General features: G+C 40.8%; 1 protein-coding gene across 1 annotated transcript; it reads left to right on the top strand.

Moving 5' to 3' along the window:
- Positions 1-1,060: 1,060 nt before the first annotated feature.
- cdk9 (cyclin-dependent kinase 9 (CDC2-related kinase)) lies at positions 1,061-5,703 on the top strand. The gene is made up of 8 exons (XM_041059812.1): positions 1,061-1,149; positions 1,280-1,393; positions 1,817-1,898; positions 2,399-2,489; positions 2,679-2,845; positions 3,991-4,162; positions 4,296-4,444; positions 4,546-5,703. The coding sequence occupies exons 1-8, from the start codon at positions 1,109-1,111 to the stop codon at positions 4,909-4,911; spliced, it is 1,182 nt and encodes a 393-aa protein (XP_040915746.1). The 5' UTR covers positions 1,061-1,108; the 3' UTR covers positions 4,912-5,703.
- The last annotated feature ends 14,178 nt before the right edge of the window (positions 5,704-19,881 follow it).

Here is a 19,881-nt window from a genome sequence, read left to right as displayed (position 1 = left end):
AGGGAATTCAAATGATGTCAGTTAGCAGATGATACTGCAGTTTTTCTATAAGACAAAAACCAAGCACCAAAAGCAACATCTTGTATCAGTGACTTTACTGTGTCTGGTTTAAAGATAAATTTAGATAAACTTATCTTATTCCCAGTGTAACCTGTCAGATTCTAATATGATTCCAGTTCAAGAAGAGATAACATACTTAGGAATGATCATTTGTAAGAATGCAGAACAGCTAAATAATTCAAACAGTGGTCCTGTTATTGCAAAAACTGGGTCATGTGAAATGAAATTTCTGTTAGGAGCAGACTGTCTCTCAGACTGTTTGGATCCTTAAGAGACTTTGAGCCAATCTTGTTAAGAGTTAGTATGTTAAAGGGTAAGTGTTTTTTTTTTTTTTTTTCAAATTGTGGTGAAATACTTTGCACAGATAGCATCGCACCTTGGATTTGTAGGTTGTACATGTGTTTGAATTGAACTCAGTTTGAAAAGATCTTAAAAACTTGACCTTTCAAAGATTCACTTTGAAATAAAATCAATTCCAACGGATAAAATAAAAGTGTTGATTAGAGATGGCAATAGAGATCTTCTGGCCTAAAGGGGAAGTTATGATTATTTTCTTTCATTGTGATGCATATGTAAAAATTATTATATTTTAATATCCTGTCCTATACATTCCTAACCATGACTTGCACGTGCAGTCGTGTCCTTATACTGTCATGACATCATGATACACAGAGCTGCCTCTGTGTCCATTCATCACTCTGTCTGCCTCTGCACTGAGTGTAGTAACACACAAAGATTAACAAGCAGATTCCAAACTTCAAACTTTTTCCTCACATTTTGAGTGGCACTACTACTCCGAGTCACCAGGTGTCGCTTTCAGTTCGTTCCATCACAAAACCACAAAGAATTACTAAAAAATTAATTTCTGTTGTGGGTTATTGAATTGCAGCCTGTGTAAACAACGTGGATGAGGTATCTATATTTTCGTGAATTATTATGATGATATTGATGAATTCATGAAACCTTTCTTTACACAGCTGAAGGGTGGGAAGACTGAGCTGTACTTAAACGCAACATACGTCATCAGGCGACTCGGAACAAGAAGAAGATGCAGCGAGAGAGAGCAAGCAACGCCGGCGCGGCTGAAAAGTAAGAATAAAGCAATTAACAGCTTTATTTGTGAAATATTTGTATTTTCAACACTTTAATTACCATACCAATGTATAGTTTGTGTTTAAACATCAATGCCCTAATATTGAGAGAAACGTCTCTTCTCCAGGCCCGACCGGGAGGCCGCCATCATGTCCAAATACTACGATGGAGTTGAATTTCCTTTCTGCGACGAGTTTTCCAAATATGAAAAAATGGCCAAAATAGGACAGGGGACCTTTGGGTGAGTAGTACACGATCTCAAACGCAAAATTTACCCTGTGTTTATATGTGTGAATGTTAGCTAATGTTAGCTGTGCTAATAGCTAACGGTAGTAATGAGGAGAACACAAGACAACAGGTAAACACTGGAGGTTTTCTTTTCTTCCATCAATGTGGATCTTAGTTTGTGAAATAGATGAAACCTGGAGGATTGTGCATTTGTTAATAGAGGGATGAAGTCATAGATAATATGCACTGTATGACTCCTATAGCACGGAGGAAGAGACATTTACAATACTTGTTCAGTAAGGATGAAAAGTCCTTTAAGAATAGCATTTACATCCATTTCTTTTATTACTTTTCAAAATGTAATTGTCACCCAAGTGAAAGTGCTGTATTTGTTCACCGTCTCCTGTGTTGTAATTATGTTTTCTGTCTTTTAAAGGGAGGTGTTTAAAGCGAAGCACAGACAGACCGGGAAGAAGGTCGCACTGAAGAAAGTTTTGATGGAAAATGAGAAGGAAGGGGTAAGAGACCATTCAGTTTACCAAATCTTGCTCACAGCCTTCTTGAATTTTTCTGGCTCTCCTTTGTCATTCCAACTGGTTTCCACTCACCATCTGTTTATTTTTTTCTAATTCTTTCTTCTGAGGGGAAGGTGTCACATGATGGCCGATTATGATCGCTTTTAAATAGTCTTTTTTGACACATTACTCAGCTGGGTTTATCATAGATAAGCACACTGTCTGTGTGTGTTTCAAACCGTTTGTTTACTGACCATCTCTCTGCTTAAATGTTGTTTTCCTGTGTACCAAGGCAGTATGTCATCATTTTGTTTGGGCTTTCTTTCCTGATGGAAATGATGATTTAACTGGAAAATGTAACCCCCCCCCCCCCCCCCCCCCCCCCCACCAATGAAAAGCCTGCTGTAAACTCTTCATGTAGTCGAGTTACTGTAGATTAAAGGCTGTCGCATACATTCTGTACTCACAGTGTAGTTTAACTTTAACCTTTTGTTTTGTTTCAGTTTCCAATCACAGCATTGAGAGAAATCAAAATCCTTCAGCTGCTCAAACACGAAAACGTGGTCAATCTGATTGAGATCTGCAGAACCAAAGGTTGGTGCCACACGTCTCCAGTCTAGAAGTTTGTGCTGTTATATATTTTTTTAGGTCACTTGTTGCCAAAATACATCATGCTCCAATTATTCAGAAGCAGGCAAGCATATGTTATGGAACATTAGTTTTCTGGTGGATGTGTTTCATTCTTTTTTCTTTCCCCCTCTCTCTCTCTCTTTGTTCTTGAAGCTACTCAGTTCAATAGATACAAAGGCAGCATCTACCTTGTGTTTGACTTCTGCGAGCACGACCTGGCGGGGCTGCTGAGCAACGCCAACGTGAAGTTCACCCTGGCAGAGATCAAGAAGGTCATGCAGATGCTCCTTAATGGACTCTACTACATCCACAGAAATAAGGTGAGGATCCACTGGTTCTTTTCACCCGAACATCGTCGACAGCTTTAGAATCTGAAACAGAAATATATGTGAAACACCTTTTTTTTTTTTTTTTTATTTAGAGAGCTGTGAGGAAAGGTGACTATTGAACTGGCACACATCTTTTAAGCTGATCCCACCATCAATTTTTACTGCACAACTAAATTCCCAGTTATTTTTCTAATATGTGGGAGAATATCACCCCATTTCCACTGGTACTGTATCATCTAGTTAACATCATTTTGGGATCCAGAATAAATAAAACCTGTTTTCCTTATAGCTAAAGCTGATACCTGGGAGATCACTTTTCAATTTCAGCCCTCGGTTTACACTTTGTGATCTATAACAACAAAGCAAAACTGTTTAGAGAGAGGAAGAGAGAGATCCTTTGCAGTGGCTCTTCAGATTGTGGTCAGGTGCTTCCTCTTTGCTTTAATTATCTTTTGAGATGTGTCTGGAATTTGATTGGAGTCCACCTGTGGAAATGAAATTGAATGGACTCAGAGGGTGTTGTTACATTTACATCTCAGTGAAACAGCGCTCCGTTCTCTCTGAAAAGTGTTGAAATGAAAAGCTCAAAACAAAGAAGCTGTGAAAAGAGCTGAATTCTTGCTTATTCCCGTCCACTCTGATGGATCTTGAGAGGATCTGTCAGGAAGAATGAGATAAACTGCACAAATCCAGGCGTTTAAAGCTCGTAGAGACTCACCCAAGAAGACTTGAAGATGTAACTGCTGCCAAAAAGGCTGAATACTTTGTGTAAATGGGAGAATTCAGCTTTGATTTTTAATAAATTTAGCAAAAAAATTTGCAAAAACTTCTTTTCACTGTGACATTATGGGTTAGTGGTTGTAGATTAAAGGACAGAAATGGAAACTTTCTCCATTTACAATTAAATCTAAAACAGTGAAATGTGAAGCCAGTGTAGAATTAGATGCTACTCGATGCTATTTGAGAGCTTTCCTGCACCATAAAGCAGAACAACACCACAGATTAATTGGAAAAAAAATGAAGAACATTGATCTTGTCACTGCTCAAACCCAAGAAAAACCACTTGTCATTTATTAATTTCAGTTACTACACTGTCTCATGGTCTTAATCATGACCTGGCCTTTCTGTTGGATCAGATCCTTCACAGAGACATGAAGGCTGCCAACGTGCTCATCACCAGAGACGGTGTCCTGAAGCTGGCTGACTTCGGTTTGGCCCGAGCCTTCAGCCTGGCTAAAAACAGCCAGGGGAACCGCTACACCAACCGCGTGGTCACACTCTGGTACCGACCTCCAGAGCTGCTGCTAGGTAAGAGGCACATGAGACTCTGTGTGCACTGTTACTGCTATATAAAGGATCCAGTGCATACATCACACTGATTTTGATATTGGTGAGAGACGGTGTCTTGTTTATCGACGTATTTGTTATTTTTTCTCGGTAGGTGAGCGAGACTACGGCCCTCCCATCGACCTGTGGGGAGCGGGTTGCATCATGGCTGAGATGTGGACCAGAAGTCCGATCATGCAGGGCAACACGGAGCAGCACCAGCTCACTCTGATCAGCCAGCTCTGCGGCTCCATAACTGCAGAGGTAAGATGGGATCACACGAAGGAACGCTAATTTTCAACTGAGGTTGTTACATAGTACTTCTCTTCTTGAACCATATTTATATATTTTTTTCTTTCCATCAGGTGTGGCCTGGTGTGGATAAGAAATACGAGCTGTATCAGAAGATGGAGCTGCCTAAAGGCCAGAAGAGGAAAGTGAAGGATCGTCTCAAAGCTTACGTCAAGGACCCGTACGCTCTTGACCTCATCGACAAGCTCCTGGTCCTCGACCCGGCGCAACGCACTGACAGCGACGACGCGCTCAACCACGACTTTTTCTGGTCCGACCCCATGCCGTCAGACCTGAAGAACATGCTCTCCACCCACAACACGTCCATGTTTGAATATCTGGCCCCGCCCAGACGGAGGGGCCACATGCCCCAGCAGCAGCCCAATCAGAACAGAAACCCAGCGACCACCAGTCAGACCGAGTTTGATCGAGTGTTTTAGTGTGGGTTGAAGCATACAGGTTCGGACTTTTTAATATGCTAACACAGGACTTTATTTTCCAGCTAATAAACTACACATTTCACATTTTGGTGGACATATGCTGGAAATCTGTACAACAACTTTTTTTTTTTTTTTTTAATAGAATGACTGTTGTGTGTGAGTTTCTGGCAGAGGATGCAGGTTATTTGGGTTGACCAGGAAGAGGACTGTAATATTCAGAGTTAGACAGAGCATTTTTGCCAGCCCAGTTATTACTCTGACTTCATGGTCATTTTAATGAAGGCAGATGTTTAACTCTGTAAATTAAATTTTTTGCCTTGATTAAACAAGGCCTCTGTGATAGTTTATGAGTCTGCATATTAATACTATATATTATTTGCGTATGATTTGGGGGATTTTTTTCACACTTGTTTTCTGATTGTTTTTTGTATGAAAAATACAGCTGGGTACAGAGAACTCAGAAAGGCTTCAGACTCCTTCACTTTAATCAATAAAATGTTTCAATTCATTTCAACTCCCATAATCAATCATTGTCATAACTGAGTGTTTGATTGACTGAATGGAAAATGGATCAAAAATGATTTTAGCATCAGACTGCAACATAAACTGTGAAAAAGTGAAAAGGTCTGAAGACTGAATGCTCTGTATTTTAGAGGCTGTGCACTGTTTGAACGTCTTTATTTATATAAAGGAAGTATAAAACTGAAACTTAACACTGTACCATTATGCCACGTATGTGACAAGACAGCCAACAGTGGCATACCCAAAATAAAGTGATTATTTCCTAAAATGTATATGACTGAGAGTGATTCTGTTTGTATGGTTTCTTCAAAAACTAAAACTTCAGGAAGCTTTAACAACAGCACGTAGTAAAGCTTGTGTTAGAGTGTGTGTCTTGTTCAGATTCAGAGCTTGACATTATATTTTAAAATGTAAGGGAAGTTATTTCCAGACTTTTTTTTTTTAGCTCCACTAGATCACAGCCCTGTAGACAAAGCACAAAGAAGACTCTAAGAAAGTGAGACATAAATGAACTGCCTCCAGTAGGTGGCAGCATCATATTATAGTTAAATACTAGAAACACATACTTTGTATGCTTGCTACCTCGTGCTAGGCCGTCTTTATCACTCAAGCAATAATAACCAAAGGAAACCAAAGACCCTTCTATGTCGCTGTAGAACAGTTACAGTGTTAGTGGAGGCTGTAAATGTCACCCTGTCTGAGTGTTCTGTTATATACAACCTCAGATCAGGGCCCAAGCACCAATGGCACCAGGGCTGAAACGGTCCCTGGCACCAAAGGTGTAAGGAACCCATGGTTTTGGAAAGATGATGATTTTAATTTTTGTTTTTATTTTTATTATGCTGTGGAAACACATTTCTAAGGGGCTTGGGATATAAACCAATTCTGGCACATACATCAGAACTTAAAAAGTTCTTTAGTGGGCTCAGCTGGCTCCACAGTACCCCCCCAAAGCATGGTCATGTTGGGAAAAAGGTTCTTGGATGTTCCCAAAATTGGGTGGGATCATTGTTCCCGTCCCTCTGGTCATACATATTTTCTAACATTGTTTTGGGCAGACAGGAAGTCAGCCATTTTGGATTTTGTGCATCTGTTTTCATTGCACATATCTGAGATCTTTAGGATTCGCATAACCTCACAAAAATTTGCAGCCATCTTCAAACTAGTATTTCAATTTGATACTGCAATTTGCAACACACAGCAGGTAAAGTAAGACATTGTTGATAAAATGTCATCATGCCAACATGAAATAATCCCCTCACTTTCTCATTATTGCCCAAATGATGATCATAATGTAAGATACACAAAAACAATCGCTGACAAAGCTGATTTGCATGGTGTTGTGGTGGTTCAATCCCCTGTGTCCAGATATTAAACCCCAGTTTACTAAAAATGTACCTTATATATGGAGGGAAATAAGTCACTGGTTGGGATCTTTGGAGAGAGGCATCTGTGAAGTCTGACCCAGTTCTTTTTGCTCTGCTTTGGTTTCCACCAGGAAACATATTTAGCTCTTTAGCTGCTAAATGCTCCACAGTGTTCACCAGCTAATTGCTAACTTTGTGTGTCTACACATTACATAATTATGATGCGGTGTCAGCAGTAATGCTTCTAAAGTAATTCATTCCGGCTAGAAAAAAGATGTCAGAATTCAAATCCACTCGTCCCGTGACTGATGGTTAATCTTACAAATATCACTTAAAATCTTAAATGTATCTTAAAATCTTAAAATGTATTTTTAGAAATCAGACTTTCACACTCTTCAGACTCACAGAATAATGGAAATGATTCTTCTGAACTGTTCTTCAGTGGTTTCCTTGAAGTAGAAAAGTTCCGAATGTGTTCAGTTTGCTCTCTAAAAGAACATTTCCAGCAAACATCAGTGGAAAAAAGGCTCTCAGGTAGAAGTGTAGAATCTTTTTATGGTGTGTTCTACATATTTAGTACTAATACATAAAATAATATCATAAGAAAAAAATGTTTTGTTTCTGTTGATATGCATATGAACTGCCTCAGTCTTATAGTTTCACTCTCCTCAGTCTAACTGCAGTGCGAGGTGTCTTTACTCAGATGATAGATGACTCTTTTAGTTCCAGAGCATCTCATTTGCCACTTCTGTGGAGGAGGAGGAGGAGGGTGTGTGTGTGTGTGTGTTGGTGACTGAGAGAGGGTGATGGGGAGGGGTTGTATCTGCGCTCCAGTGGACAGATGGGCCTCTGACTGCAGCTGCAAATGGACATAGAAACAGCCCAGTTGTTATTATCTGTATAGCTGAAGGGGCCAGGATGCAAAGAGCTTTCATTTTTTTCCCCCAAACCATCCCAACGGCAGCAAGTGATCTCAGCAATGTTGACAGTACATTTACCCAGTTACTGTTCCGAAGCCCAAAAAGCACACGCAGATTCACACACAGTAGCAGATGCTTTCTGTTCCCATTGATCATCTCAGGTCCTCCTTGGATTTATCTTGTGGCCTGTTTGAGGGGCCCCAGCTCCTAGTTTGGGAACCACTTGACTAAACTGACTGTTTATAAAAGATTAAGTTTAAAAAAAGTTCTAAAATTCTGCACCTCAACCAGCTACAAAGTAACATTTACCACATTATCACGTGACATGAGCGTGGTCATCCACTGACGCCTGGTTGGTGACCTTTGACCTTTCCCCAGTGGATGCTGCTCACAGCCAGCTGATGATGTCTGTTACTGGAGATCATTCGGTCTCTTGTCCAGGGTCCTTCATGTTTCACTCAATACAAGTGGCTTTGTGTGTTTTAGCACAGTCACACAGTTACACTGCAACCCTCCATAGTGAGTTTTGTTCTACTGGTTTGTTCTGCTACAGGCAGCCATTGGTTTCCATTCATTTCCCTGCAGTACAAAAAGCAAACTCACTGCAGGAACATGAACTTTCCTCTGTCTCCTGGAAGAAGTACTCTGATACTGCACTTAAGTATCTATTTAAGTAAAAGCAGCGATACCACACTGTGAAGAATTCTCCATTATAAGTAAATGTGCTGCGTTCAAACTCTTAATGAAGTGAAAGTACAGATGTATTAGCAGCAAAATGAATTCAATTCAAAGTATGGAAAGTAAAAGTTCTTGATGACTGATATATTATCACAGATGATGTGAATAGACGATGCATCAACATGTCAGATGTGAACCCCCCCCCTCAGCAGACCCTTTGGGGGGGGGGGGGAGTGGTCGCAAGGAGATGAATGAGTCCATTTTTTTTGGACCGTTCTCTGATCTTTGCTTTTTTTTGGTGAAATATCATCACAAACAGTTGTCGATACATGGAAAATGGAAATACTTGAGTAAAGTTCAAGTACCTCAAAATTGTATATAACAACAGTTTTTAATTACATTCCATGACTCTTCAGCATACCAAAGATTTATTGTCATATAATCTGGTGGAGTTCCTCGGTTTGTCATGATCTTCATGGGCTGTGACTGCACCCATAAACACTGTCACATACTTCTTTTGCGGGAGAATCAAAATGCAGGTCAGTAGATGACAAACTGTAGCATGAGCCACTTTTAATTTTCTTGCCCTCCAGCCCCTCACTCAAAGCCTGCCAGCTGAGTTCATTTCACTTTTCTTCAAATGTTTGTATCACACTATCATACCAGCAAAGAAACTGGAGAAAACATTTTCCTCCCTCATCCGTGTACTTTTACTCTCTCCATCACTTTCTTCCTCCTCTCTCTTTTCTCATTTTCCACTCTCAGCCATCATTCCAGTCCTAGCCAGCAGCGGCTGTATGTGGCTGATGGCATCTGGCATGCAGGGAGGCGCGCATGAAAGGGGTCCTGTCACTCATTTGAGGCGACCATATGTGTGCCTGCATGAGCTCTGTGCCAGTGGCGGGCAGCCTCTGCCAGAAGACATTAGGGAAGCAGCAGGGTGTCATTAAGACGGTACCATGATTGATTAACCATAAATCGTGAGCATGAGACCTAGCAGTCCCAGCTTCTACCTCTGCCTTCACACTGCATACAGACACACACTCGTACGCACACTTCCCTGGCTACACACACTGAAAGCCACAAAGAGTGCAGCAGTGGCGTAGATGGAACCAGAGGGAGCCCCCTGCAGATGCAAGGGAGTAATTGCATTAGCTGCCCAGTAGGGAGAGGATGAGCTTGGTTTACTCTGAAATGAACACAGTCAGGGTGCCACATCAAGCCATTAGAAGCACCGCAGACCCTCGGCTTCTCTCCCGAGGCGGATTTCATCTGCAGCTTTTCAGCGGCAGCTCACAGAGCCATGGGGAGCTAATGGCAGCTCCATGTTGCTCATATCTCTCTGGATGCCTTTCTGTGGAAAACAAGAGACCGACTTCAAAGTTTAGTGTTTTCACGCTAAACCTGGATCAGAAATCTTAAAAATTCAAGACTATTATCAGTGCTATTGACATGTTGTCATGATCGGTGCCCATAGTGTTTTTGTTTTGTGTTCTGTTTAGTATTTCCTGTTGCATTTTGTAGCTACATTGCTTGTGTCACCCTAATGTGGGTCACCTCTTGTATTTAAGTCTCTGCTTGTTGCCTGGTTAGCTCCTCAGTGATTCCTCAGTGATTTATTATTTGTTGTTATTAAAATATTGTTCATCAGTCCTCCTGTGTGCCTGCATTTGGGTCCTCTTCCCTGTGTTCTCGGCTACCACCCCATAACAGAAACAAAGAGAATCAAGGAAAGGAGGAGATTATTATTTATATTATTTATATATTTAGGCTTGATTTTATTAATAACTTACAACTGTCACTCAATTTCAAAAATGCAACACAAAATCTAAAAGACCTCTGGGCGAATCCAGAGTCACTAACCCAAAGCGGATAAAATGGAGTTTTCAGAAAGGCTGTGGAAATGTCACAGCAGCATGTGTGTGTAAAATTGCCAGCGTGTAACGGGGCCTGCCTTCCATTTTCCCCTCCATCTCCACCCCTCTGTGTCCTGGAGTCATGTGGAGCCACAGAGAGATGAGTGATGAAATCAGAGGGGAGAGGGAGTCAGCGCAATTGGACTGCTCCAGCTAATGTTTTGTTTGGTATTAACATGCACATGGCACTTAAACTCCCACTGATTTGGATGAAAACACATTTGGAATAGGGTTCATCAATCAAAGGACACACACATGCACACGCACACACACAGGAACTGTCAAAAGTCCCAGGGTGCACTGTGTGTTTGTGTATGTTCAGGGTCAAAACAACCCAGAAAAGGACGACAGAGGAAGCAACAGAATCCCTAATTTTGGCAGCTCCAAAGTTTGCGATACCAACTTCAAATGTGTATTTTGTGTACCATCTGCATGTCTCAGGATCACAACTTATTACAAGAGTTAGAAAGTTAGAAAGAAGTCAGAAAAATGCAAAAAAAAGGATAAGATAAAGACCCGTACTCATACAAAGGAAGTGATGTTGTATCACCTACGTAAGACAGAAGTGGGCCAGTTGTTTGCTGTGCCACACTGAGGTTCTGTACAAAATTTGCAGCATCTTTGCCACTAGGTGGCGCGTTTACACAAACTCAAATAATACGCAAAACCTTAATTTTTGGACTCATCTTAGGTTGAAGTCAAATCTTCATAAATTATTGCATGTAGCATTTACGGACCCATGCAACTGTTGGATCGCTTACCCCAGAACCGGTTCCCTCTACTCCAGGTCCAGGCTTTATCCCACACTGGGTTAACAATGCTTTCTTGAATACAGCACTTGAATAGTATACAGAAATGTTCCACATTTGGTGGAATGTCACAGTCATCTGTGCTGCTCTCAGAGACTTGTATCACGCGCATGGGCCTGCAGGTCCAACTTTCATCGCCTTGATGGACCACAAGGTGTGAATTGGTCAGGGGGCTTGGACCACGTTAATACCAGTCTGCAAAAATGCCTACCAAAATCAGCATGTCATGTTGGGATAAAGGTGCTTGGGTGTTCATAAAATTTGATCGGATCATTGTTCTCATCCCTCTACATTTACTGTCTATAAATTATTTTTTTTTATCAGACATGAAATCAGCCATCTTGGATTTTGTGAGTTGGTTTCCGTTTTACAAAAACAGTTTTTTGAGGTCTCTGGGAATCGTTGAAAACTCATGAAATGCAGTACGTGCATATCTCTTCATTAATAGAAGAAAAATAAAAACAACCCCAGGTTTCTTTTCAGCTCTGTAGACAGGCTAACAGAGTCACAGCTCTATTGATCCATGTGTTCCTGGGCTGTGGGCCACCTGCTGCCCCCATTAGTAGTCTCATTAATGATTATTATTAGTCCTATTATTGTCTTCTCCCTGTTGTTAGTCTTGTTGTTATTATTGTTTTGCAGGACCTGCACCGTGCTATGTTCTCTTTCCCCTGCTCTCTCTTGCATGCAGTTTTAGAAATGTATTGTCATATTAGGAAAATACTAAGAGCTTTGTAAGGTTTCTGAGTAGATGATGTGCAACACTTGCCATAATTTGTTGTGTACTTGTTTGTGTGGGCACAATGAGCGAAGTACAAACGAATATATGTAGAAAATGAAAGAGATGAATAAGAAATGAAGTAAGAAAGGAATGGTCTCAAACAAACAATACCTGTGCAATAGAACTGTCTGTTTGTGGTAACCTGAAGCTCTACTTAAAGCAGATGCAGGGGACAGGCAAATATTTACCTGCTGTACATGTTGAGGGCCCTGAGTAGCACCCTGAATCTGCATACAGCCATGTCCAGGTCCTCTTAACCTAGCTTGCTTGCTCTTCTTGCAGTTTAATACACAGTTTGACCGGCATCACAGATTCCTCTGATCTCCTTAACAAAATATTGTATATCTGTGTCCATGGCAATGCATGGTGCCATCAAAATGTTGTTAGGGGGTTGTCACAGCAAATCATCCGAGACTGATGATTTGCATGTTTCATACTTGGCACGTTGTTTTATGCCAGATGCCCTTCCTGACGCAGCCCTCTACACAGCGAGCGCATGCAAACTCCGCACAGGAGTGCCCAGACTCAAACCTGGAACCCTCTTGCTGTGAGGTGACAGTGCCAAAAACTGTGCCACCACCCCTCCCCAATAGTGCCATTAAAAATATGGTTCCTTAATGGACTAAGAAAGATTATATTGTCATGATTTGTTCGTTGTTTCACAAAAATTGGCACCGTTTTCTGTTGCCATCTGCACAGAGAGCAGACATGTTGACATGCCATTGTACATGCCAGGCAGGTGAAGTGCTCTACACTGGCTTTTTTTCTCACCCTGGCACTGGCAGAATATATATGCTATAGATGCTATAGCACTCTATAGCATCTATAGCACTCTGACTAGCCCCTAAGGGGCCGGTTCTTTGAACTCTTTTGGTTATGTTTTGAACTCTCTTTTGGACTCTCTGACTCTTGTTAAGTTTTGTTCACTGTTCTTGTTTTATTTTGAAATCATGGCCCTTGTGTATCTTCTCTTGTTCTACTTCCTGTCTTTGTCTTGTTTTCCTCCTTTTGTGATTGTCTGCCCCGCCCTAATTGGTTTCACCTGTTGCCCATTGCCTTGTGTATTTAAATCTCGTTATTTCCTTGTCGGTTGGTCTGTGTCCGTGCCCTAGTCTGTTTCCATGCTTGAGTGTGTATCCGAGCCTGTGTCTTCCCCATGTTTGTTCCCGTACCTGTGCCTTGCATTTTTTCCTCACCTCATGGACTTACCTTGGTTTCCTCTGTTTGCATATAGGAGCGTTTTGTATTTTCGTTTGGTTTCTGAGTATTTTTCTCCTGCGTGGATGATTTTTGCGTGGTTGTTTGAGTTTTGTTCCCTGGACAGTAATTTTTGGTTCATTAAAAGACTTTAAGTTACTCCTAGCGTGTCTTGGGGGTTATTGCTTTTGGGTCCTGGCCTGATTGCTAGTCTCAGCATAACAATAGAAGTGCAGTCCATTAATTACTGTCCTATTTGTGCAGAAGTTTCCTTTTTTTGTTAAGAGGAATGCTCCTCTATTCTACTTCTTCCTCTTTTCCTTTTCCTTTCCTATCACTGAATTATGAGAACTATCTAGTTTGCAGGGACCCACACTGTTGTGAATTCATTTGCAAATTTAATTAGATGGATGGAGCCCTTGTCGTTATTAAAACCAAGAGGGAGAGAATGTTGCCAGCACTACAGGACTTTTTAATTACAACTCCACATCCTCACTTACTGGTGTATGGGGAACCAGTTAAATAAATTCCTCATTATTTTACTTTTAATTACTATAACCCCCCCCCCCAACTACCCCCATTTGTTTCCCTGCTCCATATGGCATTGTTCCTTGGTCAAATCAGCTTAATTGAGCTAATTTTCTTGATCCGTATTCTTGATGAGGATTCATAATTGCCTGAAATCATGCAGACATTATGCACAACACCAAGTTAAGCAAGGTAATGATGTTCCAAGGTTGGATTCTTAGCATGAGCATTTGGATTGTTACACGTCTCTTTGATTTTGAATGTCTTTATCTTACCTCTGGAACAGAACCTGAACAAACCAGTTTCACATCACCTCTCTGTAAAAAAAAAAAAAAAAACTACTATTAACCTGCTGTATTGATTGGTGGTTGTCCATCATGTGTAGAGATCGTTGTCACTGAACAAGAATCGGATTTCACCTCTTTTGGATATTTAAGGGGAAAAGTTCCTGATTGACCACTAGTCAAGATACTTCTAGTTTGTATTTGTTCCGAATGTAGTGCTTCTTTCATCACAAATGATAATGTCAGCTTAACTGTTTCATTTATTTAGCTGTGTCCTCAGTGCCTCCTTTTAAATGCTAAGTCAGAACAGGGCCACATATAGACATCAACTGACTCTTGTTATCCCGGTTTCTGAACTTCTGTCTGATTTTCAGCAACTGGAACACCCAACAGAAACCTTATAGACCTTGGCTGGACTGAGGTCAGGTGGCAGACTTTGTAATCTTAGCATTGTTTCAAGTCCAGTGTCCCAGATTACAGAGCAAAATAGCTTAAAAAAAAAAACGGTATGTACTGTGATGTTTAGCTACTTGCAGTACTAAGCGGTTCCATTCAGAGACTGCCAAGTTATCCAGGTGCAGTCACAGGTAGTCTCTGTAGTCCATGTTGTTGATGATGACCATCAGTATTGGTGTGTTTATGCATCAATCCACAGAAGCCTCTGCCAGAGGAAGAAAAAGGGGTTCAGGAGGAGCCAGACCAAAGTTGACTTGGAGGCAACTGGCAATCTTGTTAAATGTACTTTAACACTGCGGAATATGAAGTCAGAGCCGTTCAGCATGACAGTGCAGAAGTTCAGGTTCACTTGGTTAGCAGGTAACTTTAGTATTAATGAGCTACAAACAAAACACTGTTTATGCTCTTTCTGTTGTCTCATAACAAAAACAGAAAATAAAGCGTTTTCTAAGCTGAAAGATGTTCTAACTAGGTGCTGCAATACTTCACCAACCAGCTGTGTTGTCAGCAGATGCCTCTCAGCATGGGCTTGGAGCAATCTGTCTGCAAAACACAGTGGATTTTGCCTTCAGGGCTCCCAGAAACCCTCTACATGAACACTGTAAAGAATTTCTCTGTAAAATAACAGTAAAGAGCTGGCAGCAGAGACGCCAGCTCTTATTCTCTTATCTCTTATTTTACAGTACTCATACTGTGAAATGATTTTACAGCTTATTACTGTAACAGTAAAATACAGTATATTTCTGTATTTTTTTCATTTTACAGTAAAGTACTGGTAGCAGAGACGCCAGCTCTTTCAGCGGTCAGCCTGCGGACGTCTGAGGATCCGGCTAGTGAGGAGTTCCTTGACTTTGCTCATATTTTTTTATCAAACATCCCTCGTAGTTTGGATATTCTGACCAGTTCCCCCTTCTTAAACTTTATCTTTGGTGCCTCACGGTGTCGAGAGGGAAATGTGCCGGACAGATTCTGAAACACTTGAGAGACGTTCTCAGAGGTCACCTGCATAGGAGTCATTTTAATACTGCTGTGGTAGCTGTTGTTGTAGCTGTTTACCAAATGTTGTAACACATGAAAGTATCGATGAGTATTGCTGGCTGTAAAATATCTCCACATTCTAGTTTTTAGCGTACGGTTCAGCTCCACCTGCACCCTCTTGTTTGTAAATCTCCTCCAGTCTTTGGTGGTGCTATTCCACAATCTCATTAGTTTCTTGTATCTTCCATAACATCCATAACTGTCACTAGGGTCCCTCCTGTTTGTGGAACCGGATCTAGAAGCTCTGTGGCGCGTGTAGCTTCCTGCACGATTCAAGTTCTCGATGCGGTTTTTCACTTGAATCAAAAGTAATGGATAACCTCCACCCAAAAGTGACCCATCTGGTGTCATGTCAGAAAAAAGTCTTTGGGTACTGCCTGATTATATTTCGAACCACAGTCAAGCACTATGAGCGAGTGATTTTGGCTTCATATCTTCTCATTTCATACGCAAGTACTCTTACCATCTGGCATCGCTCTACTGGTTTGGGTCTCTTGCCGAACGTATTTCCTGTGGCATTCGTTCCCAAGGGACCTGGAATGTTTCTGGCCATGTTTTCAGTATTTGAGATGTGGGAGGTCTGCTGCCTTGATCACTGTTTCCTGACTTGTTTGACAATAATGCAGTGGCTAAAATGTGTGATGTGCCAGAATGAGGTGGAGTGCTTGATGATTGCACCATAAGGTGAGCTCAAATTTTCAATGTTAGTGAAAATGGACAAAATGTACGCAGGATGATTTCTGATATTGTTACATGGTACTCCTGGTACAAGAATATTTCTGGGTAAGTCATATTCCAGTTCTCTACACCTGTATTCGAGTTTAGTACTTGTAGATATGAGTACAGGGACTGATGCATCATCATTTAAATGCCACACTGAATTAGACATACATACCTAATTTGAAGGCATTCAGGAGTTTCCTGAGCTGAATCATTCTTGTGAATGAGAACCACTTTGATTTTTCCAATTATCACCCCTTCATCATCATCATCAATCACAATGAACATGTCCTTTTTGTATTTTGTACCCTTCACAATCATTTCATGGGCTATTAGAGTGTCTACCGCCTCAAATGTATGAAGGGCAACTGCATTTCTTATGTTGTTATTGTAGTCACCTGAGAAAAACTGTGTCCCTTTCTCAGTGGCAACAGCTGGAGTGAAGAGGATGCCAGCGCTCAGAAAGGCCTGCAGAAGTTGATGTCTCTCTGCAAGAGTAAAGTTAAAATTGCATAGTTTCCTCAAACACTTCTTAAAGTATGTGTGTTTGCTCTCAAATCTCAATGTCCATAGACGGATAAGTGGCCCAAACTGGACAATGAGCTCAGGATAGTGACTGACATAATGATGTTTAGGCTTCAGTGGATGGTCAGGAAAAGCTTGCTTTCAACAATACAAATATTCATTCATTCACAATTCTGTCACGAGCAGAAGACTGAACCCAAAAGCACAACTCCAGGAAACAGGATCACAAATAGTGTTTTATTTAACAAAGTATCAAATAATAATCACCCAAACAGGGAAAAAAACAAAAATACAAAAGGAGAACCAAAAATCACTCGCCGCGAGGAAAAATACAAAATCACTCTTAAAGAGGAAAACTAACTAAACTAAAAGACCAAAACAGACAAGGCAGCAAAGGCACAGTAAAAGAACAGTGCAAAATAATACAAGACCTGACTAGATGAGCTAAGATGTGAGATATAACACTGGTTCACTTGACAAGAGACAAGACAAACTGGCACAGAACAAAGGAAGACACAGACAATATATAGACACAGGGTAATGGGGAAAACAACATAGACACAAGACAAAAACATAACTTAACATTATTTATGGACTATGACACAATCCGATTGATGCAGATGAAGCAGGAAGTATCCTCAATGCTCTGGCAGGACAAATAAATACGTCTGGCAACAATTTTTTAAAAATACTGTAGTTTACTGTAATTTATAACATTAGCATACTGTTGTTGGCTAAGTGCTGTGGATTCATGTTGAACAGCCCACAATGCATTGCAAACTACAGTACAAAACCGTGTTATATTAATACAGTATATTACTGTTGGAAATTGGCCGTAAATTAACAGCAATTTGTTACAGTGAAGGACAAAAGGTGAGAATGCAAACAGCACATGGCTATGACGAGAAATTAAAAGTGAGCGAAACACAGTATGTACAGTGTTTTGGGCAATGAATAAAATAAGTGTCCAGATAAGCACCATCCACAAGGTCCCCAACCTTCCATGGTCCATCCCTGCCATAGACTTGAACTCTAGGTGGTTTGAGGTCAACCAAACCACAGTTGCACCAGTTCCACATGCAGTAATCTCATCTGATGACCGATGTGCCAGAACCAGATGTCCACTCACCTTGATCCTGGCCACAAGATGGTGCAACAGGACAATGAGCCACCACAACCAAGCTGCTACATCTGAGGAAACAGGATGTTCAACACAAGGGGGGGAGTTGTAGGTTTCAACAGTGAGGATCACTTCTGCGTTCAAAAAGCTGCAGTTCCTCGGCTGCCGCTGGGGGCTGGCTCCAGAAGTGAGCAATTCTCCATTGACCCCCATGTTAAAATAGCCAACTCAAAGTATCCCTGAGGCTGATGGGAACCTCATCACTTCTAAAAAAAACTGTGGCCTTCAGTGAATACATTATAAAACTGGGATTTATCTCATTTTATTCTTAGTGATTCGTCATTAGATATCTGTTTTCATTTTATAGAAATTCTAGTTTGTGTCTGGTGCCTGGAGTCTTTATATGTTAGAGGGTCAAACATACTTTTTATTTCTGTGTATCTAAGAAGTGCTGTATGACCTAAGCAATTTCAGTTACTGTGTCACTGTAACAACAGACATAATTATTTGGATTAAATTGATGTGAATCCTTTTTTAAGATTATTTTTTGGCATCTCTGTTTAGATAGGACAGTTTAATGGCAGACAGGAAACAAGGGGAGAGAAACAGGTATGAAGAAACAGGTACGCAATATGGCTTCTGAGCCAGAATCAGACCTGGAACATGGTATTTATGTGGATTGCATCTTAACCATCAGGATGCCCCATAAATTCATTCATTTAAAAAAAAAATGTTCTCAACAAAATGTGATGCCATTAGTTTTGTAGATTATAAACCACAGAAATGTTAACCTGATGATGGCACAAGATGAAAAGTCGGGATTACCAAAGTAAGTAAGACACATCATCTGGAAACCATGAATATTTGTACAAAATGTCCTTCCATCCAGTCAGTATTTGTTGGGACATATCAGTTTTGTTCATTTCTAAACTGTGCGACCTCAGTGTGTTACTGCTCAACTGAATATGTGGCCCAGGTTTAATAATGTTTTTCATTTCTCTGTAGTCATTTTTATTTTTGGGGTAGATATTACGTCCAGTGAACTTTCAGAACAATGTCTGTACATGATCCAGAGTAAGACAAAACTATATGGTAAAAAAACAAAAAAAAACAAAAAACAAAAAAACAAAAAAAACAGACAAACCAAAAGCCTTAAAGCTGATTGAGGGGAAACTTGGTGTGACTCAGGTTTGGAGTCATGACTGAAAAACCAGAGGAATGTCCTCTGCCCTCCATCATTATGAAAGGGCACTTTGAAACTTGAAGCTTCATTGTTACTGTGAAGCTAACTGGACTAACCCTGCAAGAGAAGCTGCAGAGTTCTCCAGGCCCCGTTAATTTGAAGAGTCACAGCTGGCTACTCGTGTGTGCCTCTACCCGACCTGCGTGCTTCACTTCAGCCTTTAATTCTGCTCTGTAGAAAGCCCCCACAAACAATACGGAAAAGGAGGGATCCTATAATTACCGTGGAAAAGATTATCTCACAGTTCCAATGCCAAATGTACATATATTTTTTAAAAAAAAGCTAATTGAAAGATGCATTTCATGCCAAAAAGCAATCATAAAAAACCATAGTGGAGACCTTAGAAAGATCAGAGAGCAGCAAACATGTTTAAAAATGTCAAGTTAACTGTTTTTGTTTGAATGAACAGAGAGTGGAGCGACATGATCGTTTTTATGGTTGGAAACTGCAAAAATGCTAATTCTATCTTGTAGATTTCCTCCCTCAGACAGCTACAGAGAGAACAAACTGCCTCTCTGCCTGGTGCCCAAAGGGAAAAAAAAAATCCCTACCTTTTAATTAGACCACCTCACCAGATTAGGCCTCATTAGGTTGCAAAACCAGAGTGAAGCTAAAGCCCATGCAGGCCTCAAGCGCATCCCACTTTAATTGCTTCTGTAATGGCCTTGGCTCGGGCCTTTGAAATCCCATTCCTGTGGGTAATCAGCCATGTTTGTCTCCGAACTGAAAGTCTTTCTTATTTACTCCTCAGTCTGAAGTAGCTATCTGTGACTCTGTGCTCCACTCTCACTGAAGCTTCAGCCAAAATCATCCTTATCACGTTCAAGACACAGCTGAATGGTTACATTATTATTAGTTCCTCTGAG

The sequence above is a fragment of the Toxotes jaculatrix genome, chromosome 16 (assembly GCF_017976425.1).
Source record: "Toxotes jaculatrix isolate fToxJac2 chromosome 16, fToxJac2.pri, whole genome shotgun sequence".
NCBI lineage: Eukaryota > Metazoa > Chordata > Actinopteri > Toxotidae > Toxotes > Toxotes jaculatrix.
The sequence above is the reverse complement of the archived record's forward strand: the minus strand, read 5'-3'. Positions and strand labels throughout refer to the sequence as shown.